This window comes from Oncorhynchus gorbuscha, linkage group LG03 (genome assembly GCF_021184085.1).
Source record: "Oncorhynchus gorbuscha isolate QuinsamMale2020 ecotype Even-year linkage group LG03, OgorEven_v1.0, whole genome shotgun sequence".
In the NCBI taxonomy this organism is placed as follows: domain Eukaryota; kingdom Metazoa; phylum Chordata; class Actinopteri; order Salmoniformes; family Salmonidae; genus Oncorhynchus; species Oncorhynchus gorbuscha.
Window position 1 is genome coordinate 50,514,072 of NC_060175.1, and position 12,928 is coordinate 50,526,999.

The 12,928-nt window shown below is 42.8% G+C and overlaps 1 protein-coding gene across 1 annotated transcript in view; it reads right to left on the reverse strand.

Moving 5' to 3' along the window:
- Positions 1-8,675: 8,675 nt before the first annotated feature.
- LOC124031503 (RING1 and YY1-binding protein B-like) overlaps positions 8,676-12,928 on the reverse strand; it is a 34,024-nt gene continuing 29,771 nt past the window's right edge. The window contains exons 4-5 of the mRNA XM_046342806.1: positions 11,547-11,630; positions 8,676-10,522 (exon numbers count right to left, since the gene is read on the reverse strand). Of these exons, the coding sequence (XP_046198762.1) occupies positions 10,273-10,522; positions 11,547-11,630 (334 nt within the window). The 3' untranslated portion in view covers positions 8,676-10,272. The remainder of the gene's footprint in view (positions 10,523-11,546; positions 11,631-12,928) is intronic.

Consider the following 12,928-nt stretch of genomic DNA (forward strand, 5'->3'; position numbering starts at 1 on the left):
GGATGGCTGCCAAATGGAAACGCACATTTGGAGGGGTGCCAGGTTGTCAGCTTCTTGCATGATTTGCAGTGTGAAGAATTGCCGCTCGTCGGAGAGAGAGGCCAATCACGCAGTACAGGGCAGTCAGAATCCTCCAACTGAGTGAAAAAACCCAGAGTCCTGAATTCATTCAGGGAGAGTTTCACATTATCCTAGCGATGAGTTTGCAGAAGAATTTCTGACTCTAAGACAAAAGCACAACTTTCGAGCACCATGCTTTTAAACAGACAGGACCAATGCATCATCACCTCTCCCTACATCCGCACGATCGTACAATAACGGCGCAAAATGCAGCAACATTGAAAAACACCCTGTGCACACATGAAAACATGACCTAGTCCATCCAGCAACAAGGCAGGTTGGAGAACGCAACCAACCAACCTCTGTGTGACCACAGTGACAAAGGCCTCAGTCTTAAATGGATGGTGCATCCACTGCAATTTAGTCCTATTAATTATTAAGCCGGCGATGTCGAGTATTATACAGTTCACTTACTTAATAATTGGAGTTCAGTGAGTAGGTCAAGAATGATTACACACTGCATCAGACAGGCGGTGAGCAGCCATTTGTTCAGTAGTAATTAGCCCCAATGATAGAGCAATGCACTGCATTAAGCCAGAGAGGATAGGACATGTTCAATCCCTTTAACACTGGGAAATTAAGACGATAATTGACAATAATGGTCGGCCAATTCCTATGAAGACAGCACAATCTTTTTCACCCTCTGATAACGGTGAAACAACTGCCGTTGTAAGATAATTGCACGGGGCAATCGTTAGTCCCGGTTTTGTCCTTAACTCATTCATTTCAGCGTGACATCAATCAGGGAAGTATTCAGTATAAAGAGACAACGGTAAAGGTTTTAAGATAGCGTGGTGTAAAACAGCTTAGACAGAGACAGAGCCGGGTATCAGGTCGTCAGGCCGTGTAAATGGTCCCAGCGAGCAGGTGAAGCTGAAGCCAGGCCCTGAGGTGCAGACAGGACAGATAGAAACATGATAGCTATCAGAGGCTGGGTTTCTGACCTCCAGGCATGTCTGCTTTACAAGCCTCTCAAGGCGCCAGAGTTCATCAATAATTTACCGCGCGGCTGCTCGTGTTAACACTATCCTTAAGCGCAGTCATTATGTATAAGAAACACACACACGAACGTACGCACGAGCACGGACGGACACCACATGAGGTTCTGTGGCACCTTAATTGGGGAGGACGGGCTAAGGGTAATGACTGGAGCAGTATGAGTGTCAATGGTATCAAATACATCAAACGTGTTCGATGCCATTCCGTTTGTTCCGTTACAGATATTATTATGAGCCGTTCTCCCTGCAGCAGCCTCTTGTGGCACACACACACACACACACACACACACACACACACACACACACACACACACACACACACACACACACACACACACACACACACACACACACACACACACACACACACACACACACACACACACACACACACAGATAGTGTGAATGTTATGAAATGTTATGAAATTATCCTCATTATCTCATGTCATCATGAGAAGGTGTAATTTTGCACACAATAATGGCAGGCAAAGATCATACAATATGGTCAGCATAAGAAAGAGGATTCAAGACTGTCCAATTTCCTAGAAAGTATGGAAAGTCTAAATGAACCTCCATTTCGTGTCAGTTCCTGGCACAAATATGAAGACAATGCGTGGCAGCTGTAAAAGCAAATGTGTCCTCCCACAGTCATGGTGGGGAAAAGGAGCCAAGTTCTTGAACAGAGATTTACAGTTCCAGTTTATGAGCACTGTGGGCTGCTGCTCAATAAATCCTTTATCATTGGGCTTTTATTGGGAGATTATTTCTTCTCAGCAGACAGATGGGGATTGTGTTAAAATCATTCTGACTGAACCAAGATGTGGTGCCATCCACATAGACGGGCACTATAATAATTGTCAATAATTGAAATATAGTTAGTAGTTATGTGTCTATCACAAATCATGTCTGCTCCTAATGTGCTATTTGTGTTTTTGTCAACTCATGAGGAGTGGGTGGCAATCCGGTATTCTCACCAGTTCAGCTGTTGCTGCTGGAAAAATAACAGGTATAGACTAACAGTGAACTGCTTACTTACGGGCCCTTCCCAACAATGCAGAGAGAATAATACAGAAAAATAATAACACGAGGAATAAATACACAATGAGTAACAATAACTTGGATATATACAGGGTACCAGTACCGAGGCTAGTGCAGGGGTAGGAGGTAATTGAGGTAAATATGTACATATAAGTAAGGGTATAATTAGGGGTAAAGTGACTAGGCAACAGGATAGATAATAAACATTAGGATAGATAATACATGTGATGAGTCAAAAGAGTTTGTGCAAAAACTGTCAATTCAGATCGTCCAGGTAGCTATTTGGTTAACTATTTAGTCGTCTTATAGCTTGGGGGTAGAAGCTGTTCAGGATCCTGTTGGTTCCAGACTTGGTGCATCAGTACCGCTTGCTGTGCAGAAGCAGAGAGAACAATTTAAGATTTGGATGGCTGGAATCTTTGACTATTTTTAGGGACTTCCTCTGACACTGCCTGCCTGGTATAGAGGTTCTGGATGGAAGGGAGCTCGACCCCAGTGATGCACGTACTACCCTCTATAGCGACTTGCGTTCGGATGCTAAGCTGTTGATTTGATGCAGCCAGCCGTGATGCAGCCAGTCAAGATGCTCTCAATGATGCAGCTATAGAACTTTTTGAGGATCTGAGGGCCCATGCCAAATCTTTTCAGCCTCCTGAGAGGGAAGAGGCGTTGTCATGCCTTCTTCACAACTTTGTTGCTGTGTTGGGACCATGTTCAATGCTCAGCCCTCCGTTTGCTGTACTCCACGATCAGCTCATTTGCTTGCTGACGTTGCGGGAGAAGTTGTCCTGGCACCACACTGCCAGGTCACTGACCTCCTCTCTATAGACGGTCTAATCGTCATTGGTGATCTAGCCTACCACCATTGTGTCGTCAGCAAACGTAGTAATGGTGTTGGAGTCAACCGCGGCCACACAGTCGTGGGTGAACAGGCAGTACAGGAGGGGAGTAGACGTGCACATGTGAGTTGTTGTTGCCCACCCGCACCACCAGAGAGCATCCCGTCAGGAGGTCCAGGATCCAGTTGCAGAGGGAGGTGTTCAGTCCCAGGGTCCTGAGCTTAGTGATGAGCTTGAAAGGCACTATGGTGTTGAACACTGAGCTGTAAGTCAATGAACAGCATACTCACACAGACCGGAGATCAATGAAGTATTGACTCTTACCTATCAAACTAAATGGTTTCCCCCATTGATCGCAGTGGAGAAACGAGACGTGAGTGTGGTGTGACTTGTATTCATGATAAGCAACGCAAAACCTTTCAGTGGAATATCTCAGCACGTATCCTCAAAACGTATCCTATTTGCTGGAGTCCCTTGTTGGAGTCAGAGAACCTAATCATGTTCAAAGAAGCAGTGGACCCAACAGACTTTCTATAAAGCACCAGTTCAATTCCATGTTCTTAAGTGAATTGTCTGCGCGTGCATCTGGACAACAAACAACATCAGGTATCAAATGGACCACGGGATCTGTTCTGTCAGGTGTTACAGTTAAGAGTTCGAAGGACATGTGGGGCTTGTAGATCTGGGTGGAGTCCAGTGACAACCTTTACTTGCGCTCCAAGGCACTGCAGTTGTGAAGGCGTTAACATTCTGCAGTAAAAAATAAAAATAAAAATTCATCGGGAACAGAAAGAAAATGCAGCAGATATCACTCATGCGATTCCAGGGCATGAAGAAACAGTTGTGCTCAAACAAGCACAGTGTTTTAATTTCAGCTCTTGGAAGGTGCAGTATGTGGAGAGGCTCTGAGAGAGGTCTGACTGCTGAGGAGGGAGTGGGTTGAGAGCTCCAGCTCTATACAGGGCCTGGCAGTCTGAGGAGATGCAGGTGGCTGTCCGGACCTTGTGGTGGCCACCTCCCAGGAACCTACTACCTCTCCTGCTGTATTATCTGCTCAATACACACTAATACCCATATTTCCAATCTGCAATACATACACATAACACATGCATTCTGCAAAATGTTAACATCTACTTTGCTGGTTGAGAATGCTAGAATCATGGGGCAATCTGGGAAACGATAGAGAAAATAGCTGCACATTTTCACTAGACTAATTGGTGGGAGACAAATACAAACTTGGAAGTGAGGTCTGCATAGAGACAAAGAGGATGGTCTTGCTTTTAGACTAGCCTACCACGGACTCTGTTTGGAAGCAGTTAAGTGCTGTGTGCTGTCAAAACAACATTTGGTAGATTATTGAAATCATAGACAATACTTTGTAGTCATGCCCAATCAATCAAACTGTTGCTCGAATGATGTTTTAACCATGATGCTTGACCTTGCCACATGCTCTGGATTCCGTTTAGCTGACACGCTAGCTAAGAAATGTGAAGCTAATCATGCAGATGACCCTCTCTGTGGTGAAAATCAATAAGAGTAAATATATCTGGCATAACTTCTAAATAATAAATTAGGCACTACAAAAATATTGGGAGATTGCCGAAACAAGACACATTCTCCTTCTGTTAAGACACATTGTTCAATATTACGTGTCTTTTTTTCCCTCTTTTTTTAATCAAAGCTGCTCTCTTATCCGCAACGTACAATCGTTCCTCACCATATGGACTCATTCACAGTGCAGTGCGGTTAAGTTTTGGCTGGAGGAGAAGAGGGGGTCTCCAGTGGAAGAGAACCATCTGTTAGAACCTGAGTGGAGCAGAAGTCATTCTGAAGAGCGTCTCTCTCTAGGGGAGAGTCCGGAAGTGGACTAAGCAGCAGGGAAGGCCAAACCCTGTCACTGGATAGCCCAAAGACATTACTGAGCCAAATAAACTACTGCACAATCTGAGACTAGAGCCACAAGAACTACTGCACAATCTGAGACTAGAGCCACAACAACAGAGGTGGAATAGGAACAAGGTGTTATGATTCTACAAGGTGTCAAATTATACTTCCTTGGTCATTATATTTTGTCGAGGAGCGGTTGAGAGTCCGGTTTTGCAACATAGTGCAAGCAGATGACGACATAGCAAGCAACTGGAAAGCAATTCAAGTTACCTTTAAGTATAACGCGTTCAAAAAAAAGTGTATTAGTCAGGTACACAGTTTAGCAGATGTCATAGCAGGTGTAGCAAAATGCTTCTTCTAATCATCATGTGTCTTTGACTCATCTTGTGGTGTCCAGTCATCCAGGTTGTGACAGACAGCAGAGGGCTGCTGCTTCTGCCCCCCCGAGCCCCGCCTCATCCTACTGTCAGAGAGCTCTGCTGCCCTGCTGCTCTGTTAACCAGCCACTGGGTAGGAAGGATTTCCCCAGCAGAGATGACTGGGGGGTGTCTACCTGTAAGGATCCTCCGTGTCTCGTGTCACTGCACTGTGTAGAAGGAAATCCCCCTCACCTCCCTCCCTCTTCATACACTCAGACATCTCAATCAGGTCTGAGTGATAGTGCGGGAGACGACCAGGCTGGCGTGACGGCTGATCTGTGACGGCAGCCAGAGATAACGGATAAGACATGGAAGCCACAGCTCAGGACACTGCTCAGAGGGGGAAATAAAGAGAACTAAATTCCCAAGGAATAGATAACTTGAACAATTTTATTTGTGAAAAACTACAAGCAAAATTCATAAATATACATTTCTATTTGAAGCGGAGGAAATGATAAGGTAGCCTATAAGCGTTAAGCCGTGCACATGCCAGGAAACATGTATTATTCATCATTGTATAAGCTAGTAGACAAGAAGCGGTGATCCTTTGAAATTCACTCCATACATTTCCACACTAGTGAAGTAATGTGACCATCTCACAGGGTGACCAATGACACATGAGCAAGTAGTAAGAAAGATAATTGATTAAAATAATAAAATAATTGATTAATATACTGACCATACATACTTTTACTGAGCATTAACTTTAAAAGCATTGTACAAGACATGGTAATACAGGAAAATGAAAAGAGCTTGTTGACAATTCCACAATAAATAAGTGATGCTGACACACTTTAAAAAGTATGTCAAACAAAAAACAATGATAGCAGGGTTAAACAAACCATACAACTTTGTAAATAATTTCCTACCATTTTTAAAACACATTTACTTGAAGAGCAGTGCAAATGCAACACACTGGGCAGATGTCATTTCAACATCTAGTCTTGATTTACATTTGGTTGAGTTGTCAACTAAGATAAATTGAACGTGAAATCGAAATAAAATATTCACCATGTCAATAAAGTTGGGTGAAAAAATGAAAAACAAATACCTTATGTTGGACTTTTTGCAAATCCAGTTTCCCCATTGATTCAACGTCATCACATTCAATGTTTTTGTTGAAATTATGTGGAAACAACGTTGATTCAACCACTTTCCCAGTGGGAAAGTCTGGGAGAACAATGACGGTTAGCAAACTTTGGATCGGCACTGTTCTTCATGTAAATGTGTTTCGTAAAATTCCAGTGGAAATTGTTAAAAGTAGTCCTTATGGATAGAGTTATATGGTTTGTTTAATTTTGCAATCACTGGTTTTTGTTTGACATACATTTTAAAGTGAAAAAAGTGAGTCTCAGCATCACTCTTTTACGGTGGAATTGCCCTTGTATAATACATTTAAATGGGAAATTCAAGAGATTGTTACTCAGTCAATAAACAAGCAGTCTATATTTAGGTGTCTGACAAACAAAGCTAAAAGAAAAATGTAACCATCTTTACACAGTAAATTAAGGTTACTGGTCGCACAAGAACAGAACTGCTTGCGCGTAAAAGTAACAAAGGAAAAATATATCAAATAAAACAACACCATTCTAATAAAGTTTGCTCTTGCACTCTTTCAGATTATACATACAAGCAAAGTTTTATATACCCAGCAAATGGCCATTTTCAATAATTTAACATACAATGAATCAATTCTATAATAATGTCACAGAAGTCAGTCATGTGAATATGGTTGCGGGTAAGGCATGTGAAAATATGGCTTTTGAAGCCAATTTCTTCTGGATTGCATTACAAAGCAGAGTTAACATTCTCAGTAAAAATGTGACTGATAGCATATTTTTCTTCATATCTCAGCCAGACACCTCATTAATTCTGTTCACATTGCATTTTCTGAGTAAATCTGATCTTCTTCCTCATTCAATGTAGCCTAGAGACTCCATATCTTTGCACAAAATATAGAGTTTAAATAGATAATTATTACATATCATAATCATACAGCTGAACAGCAAAACGAAACTCAGGGAGGAGTCAGAAAAGTTACAACTGATGCTTAGGCCATACAAAGTTGATTACCTTTCAACGGTTTTCTTTTTTTAGTAAACTGAGGCGAGTGAGTGAAAAAAAGCAACCTTAGTACAACACCTAGCAACATTACCAACAGATTTCATCCTTTTGGTAAAACGGTTTTGGAATGAGTCACAGGCCCCCACCCACCCACCCCATGTCAGAAGCTGGACAGCACCCATGAAAACCTGTCCTTGCACAGTTCATTCAGTTTTAGGCACAGTACATTTTTTCAGAGGCATAGTTGAGCCATTACTAATAAGTGATGTGCCATCTGAAATAAATAGCAGTCTCCTAAAGAAATCAGACCTACTCTCCCTATTATGATCAGCTTCAGCTTCTATTTAGCTTGAACTCTACATTCTTCACATCTCCCACTAACATACAAATTGGATTTTTAGACAGCTGAAGCAAGTACACATTTGCCGGGAAATGTGCCTTTTCTAGTTGCCATATTTATCTTTCCTTAGAAATGTTTACTTTGCAGGTTGACTAGCATCTATTGAGTCGTAATGTTCCATTAATTGAATGCCCAACTCTACTTGATCGACAAAACACGTTTTGTAGCCACATAATCCAAAAGGGAAGGCTATAGCTCATCTTTAGCCCCAAAAATACTGCTCACAATTCTCAAATTCGTATTTTGATTCACAGCAATTGAACCAGATCCCAACAATAGTGAAGTGGATATTTTATTTCATCAACAAATCATTTTAAAGAATTGATACATATGAATCAAATGAATCGTAAAATAAAATAAATAAATAAAATATATATATATATGTGGTCGAGAAATGTGAAGCAGGCATCCGTTAAAACAGTAAATCAACTTTGTATGGCCTTACTGGACAACGAACATTGCTTATTAACAACACACAAATATGATTATCGTATCTACACTAAATAGATCGTAAAGCCTTTACTACAACACTTGCCCACTGGACTCATGGTCACGGTAAGTTAAAAGGGTATGCCTACCTTGCCTGACCTGCTTTAGAGAAGTCTATAGGGATAGATTGAACTGGCCTGTTCCGGCCAACTGGTTCTCTGCAGGGGGAGATACTGTTCAGCGGACAGTGGAGCAGAGGCTCAAAGCACAGGGCTTTACATGGCTCCAAGAGCTTCTGAACACTGCAGAGTTTCCTGCAGCTTTATGCCCATTGAATGCTTTTCATTGCCTTTCATTGTTCTCCAAGTAGAGAAACTGACTTGTAATTGAATGTTAAAGTGTGGTTATTTTCTGTTCTGCTTATTCTCAGGTTTATCTAAGTAAGTTCCTTATAAAATGGACAAGAATTACACCATTTAAATGGATTATATTAGTCTTTATTTAAAATGTATTTCATTTCACACATTTTATAATTGCATCTCAAATTGTTATTCATTTGTCTATGTATCATGTCATTATGAAATTCCTTTGGTCCTTCAATAAATAAAACTAAGATATACACATTTATTCTTTATACAATTTAATACAGTTAAAGAGGAAATGGTCTATTTTCATCTAAGGAGAATGAGAATTAGAACCATTTAATTGGTTATTTAGGTAAGTGTTTACTGCTTTGAAAATGCAAAACAAAAATGCAATATTATTCTATTAGCTATATCATCTACTTGCAATGTGTCTGCCTTCAATTAACCTACATATTGGAGTCTTAAATATATCTTAGCAGAAAAAGTCACTCAAATCAATTCTCAAATTGTCATGAACTGTCCAGGCCTTTGCACTAAATAAACCGGAAAAATCACAACTTTGTAAACCAGAGCATTCAAAAAAATACATTAGTAAACGTTCGCTAGGACTTCTAAAAACCTGAAGTCCCTTAGCATCAGTTGGATATCATAAACGGTATATGGCATCACTATATTACAGTTCAAAAATGTAGTCTTGACAGGTGGATCTGAACTTGACCTTTCCTTCAGTCATTACAGAAAATAAAAAAAAGGTACCACACCTTTCCTCAACTGGCTACCCAATATTAAAGCGACGGAATGCAAAAACATCAACAACTTTAGTGTTTTTCACAATAGCCTACACTATAGAGTTAAGGACAGGAGACACAGACTGTATAAGATATATAGCATCTATCAGACTAAATGATAGACAAAGGTTTGGGTGTGTGTTGAGTTGACATTGTAGGCCCTTCAAATCAAAACAAAGCAGGTGACCTTTATATGCTGCACATTCACCTCTACACATCAACCTGAAAGACCACATGGAGGTTCAAACTAAAATCAGACACGAGTGTAAGAGAGTGAGAGCGTGTGCGAAAGAGGCAGAGAGAAAGAGAGCAAGAGAATTTCTGGGTTATTAGCACTTTTGTTGGATCGTGTGAATGACAGTCCCACGTTGGAAACTGTTTCACAGTGTATCGATGTAGCACCAGTGTGTTGTGGTCTCAAGTGTCTTGTCCCATCCTACCAGTTTAACCATCAAAACAAGTGTCAAAGTGAGAGATGGGTACAACTACACAGCAAAGCCTCTCAAAGTATAAGGGTGCAACAAGTAATAAATAAGGGTCATGTTTCAGAGTTGCTAAAATGGTGGTGGTTATTGTGTACAGCAGATCATTTCTTTACACAAAAACAAAATGTCGGCCGCACATCCACGTACAAATATCAAACAATACATACAAGTGTCAGGATGCCACCAGTGGGGGCGCTATTCCCATCAGCCCCACTCTCCCGCCTGGGCCATGCTCAACGTGTACCCATGATTGGACGTTTCTCCATTAGGCGCATGCCATGGGCTGCTCCAATCAGAAGGCAGACTGCTCCAATCAACTAGCTCTCTCAGCATCCTGGGACGGTGATAGAAGGAAGGCGGAGGCAGGAGGAAGGAAGGTGAAATATCTCCCCCTAAGGGATCCCATCCAGAGTCATCACGGAGCACCTGGACTGGAGGGCTCAGAAGGACTCGTCGTGCCCCACAGAGAGCTCTCCTTTGGGGGTGGAGGCGCGAGACGAGCTCTTGTCCATGCTCTCGGAGCCGGAGCTCTGGTGCCGCTGCTCGGAGCCCGAGCTGGACGTCACGGTGGACGAGGATGTGGACGAGGAGCGGGTCTTCTCCTTAAAGTCCGTTATGATGACTGTCACGTTCCCCACCGTTATGGCTAGCTGCTGAGCGGTGCTCCGGTCAATGTTCTTCAGTTTGGGCCTGGTCAGCAGGAGGAAACAGGGTTAGGATTACATTGATAAAACTGCCTTACTAAGATACAACCACATTAAGGTGTGTAGTACAGTGTGGGTGGTTAGACCCAACCGCTCATTTCAATGTATACTACAAGTCCAACAGGAGTAAGAGGGAGAAAGAGGGTAGAACATGAAATAGCATTTATGAATCACTTGAGTTTGATTTTGGGATTTTGACAATGAAGTCCTTTTCTACATACCCAGAGTCAGATGAATTAGTGGATACCATTTTTGTGTCTCAGTGTGCAGTGCGAAGAAAGTAGCTAACTAGTGTTAGCACAATTGCTTAATAGCATTAGTGCAATGCCTGAAAGTATATGGTAACAGCTAGCATGCTCCCCTAGACTTCCAGTCATTGCGCTAACGCTAGTTAGCATTGGCCCAGTACCTCTAACTTCCTTCACACTGGATGCATAGACAAAACAATGGTATCAATGAGTTCATCTGACTCTGGGGAAGTAGATTAAGTAGGTAATTGGCAAAATTCCGAAGTGTCCCTTTAAAGCGGCAATCAGCAGTTGAAACAATAACAGTGTTCTCCCCACCACAGTTTCGGGAAAAAGCTGAGAGATGGGGCTGGAGAAATGTAAGCACAAACTCACATACAAAGCTATGGATCCATTATATTTTTTTAATGAGTTTTAACCATGTATTGAGACTATAGAAAGTAATATAATAATATATGCCATTTAGCAGACGCTTTTATCCAAAGCGACTTACAGTCATGTGTGCATACATTCTACGTATGTAGAAGTTTTTGGTCACATTTACTTTGTTTACAAACATTGGAGTAAAACAAGTTTGAGACATTTATAGGTTATACTCTTCAAGCATCCATGGGAACATGTGGCAACTGCTGATGGCCCCTTCTAGAATATCTTGTACGAGTTCCAATGAAAAAAGTGCCATGACAGGTTCTCACAATGTCCAACTGGAAGGTAAGGTCAGTACTAGTAGTAGAAGACTTCTGTAAGAGGAGAATCACCCACCTGGAGATGTGAGAGTTGTTGATCTTGGTTGTTGACTCCCCAGACTGTATGCTGGGTAAGCTCTGATGAACGTCTGTCTTGGGTCTGCACAGAAACAGAAAACACAGAGGAGTATATTATATACACTGCTCAAAACAATAAAGGGAACACTTAAACAACACAATGTAACTCCAAGTAAATCACACTTCTGTGAAATCAAACTGTCCACTTAGGAAGCAACACTGATTGACAATAAATTTCACATGCTGTTGTGCAAATGGAATAGACAACAGGTGGAAATTATAGGCAATTAGCAAGACACCCCCAATAAAGGAGTGGTTCTGCAGGTGGTAACCACAGACCACTTCTCAGTTCCTATGCTTCCTGGCTGATGTTTTGGTCACTTTTGAATGCTGGCGATGCTTTCACTCTAGTGGTAGCATGAGACTGAGTCTACAACCCACAAAAGTGGCTCAGGTAGTGCAGCTCATCCAGGATGGCACATCAATGCGAGCTGTGGCTGTCAGCGTAGTGTCCAGAGCATGGAGGCGCTACCAGGAGAGAGGCCAGTACATCAGGAGACGTGGAGGAGGCCAACAACCCAGCAGCAGGAACGCTACCTCCACCTTTGTGCAAGGAGGAGCACTGCCAGAGCCCTGCAAAATGACCTCCAGCAGGCCACAAATGTGCATGTGTCTGCTCAAACGGTCAGAAACAGACTCCATGAGGGTGGTATGAGGGCCGACGTCCACAGGTGGGGGTTGTGCTTACAGCTCAACACCGTGCAGGACGTTTGGCATTTGCCAGAGAACACCAAGATGGGCAAATTCGCCACTGGCGCCCTGTGCTCTTCACAGATGAAAGCAGGTTCACACTGAGCACATGTGACAGACGTGAGTCTGGAGACGCCGTGGAGAACGTTCTGCTGCCTGCAACATCCTCCAGCATGACCGGTTAGGCGGTGGGTCAGTCATGGTGCGGGGTGGCATTTCTTTGGGGGGGGGGGCGCACAGTCCTCCACGTGCTCGCCAGAGGTAGCCTGAGTGCCATTAGATACAGAGATGAGATCCACAGACCCCTTGTGAGACCATATGCTGGTGCGGTTGGCCCTGGGTTCCTCCTAATGCAAGACAATGCTAGACCTCATGTGGCTGGAGTGTGTCAGCAGTTCCTGCAAGAGGAAGGCATTGATGCTATGGACTGGCCCCCCCCGCTCCCCCAGACCTGAATCCAATTGAGCACATCTGGGACATCATTTCTCGCTCCATCCACCACAGACTGTCCATGAGTTGGCGGATGCTTTAGTCCAGGTCTGGGAGGAGATCCCTCAGGAGACCATCCGCCACCTTATCAGGAGCATGCCCAGGCGTTGTAGGGAGATCATACAGGCACGTGGAGGCCAC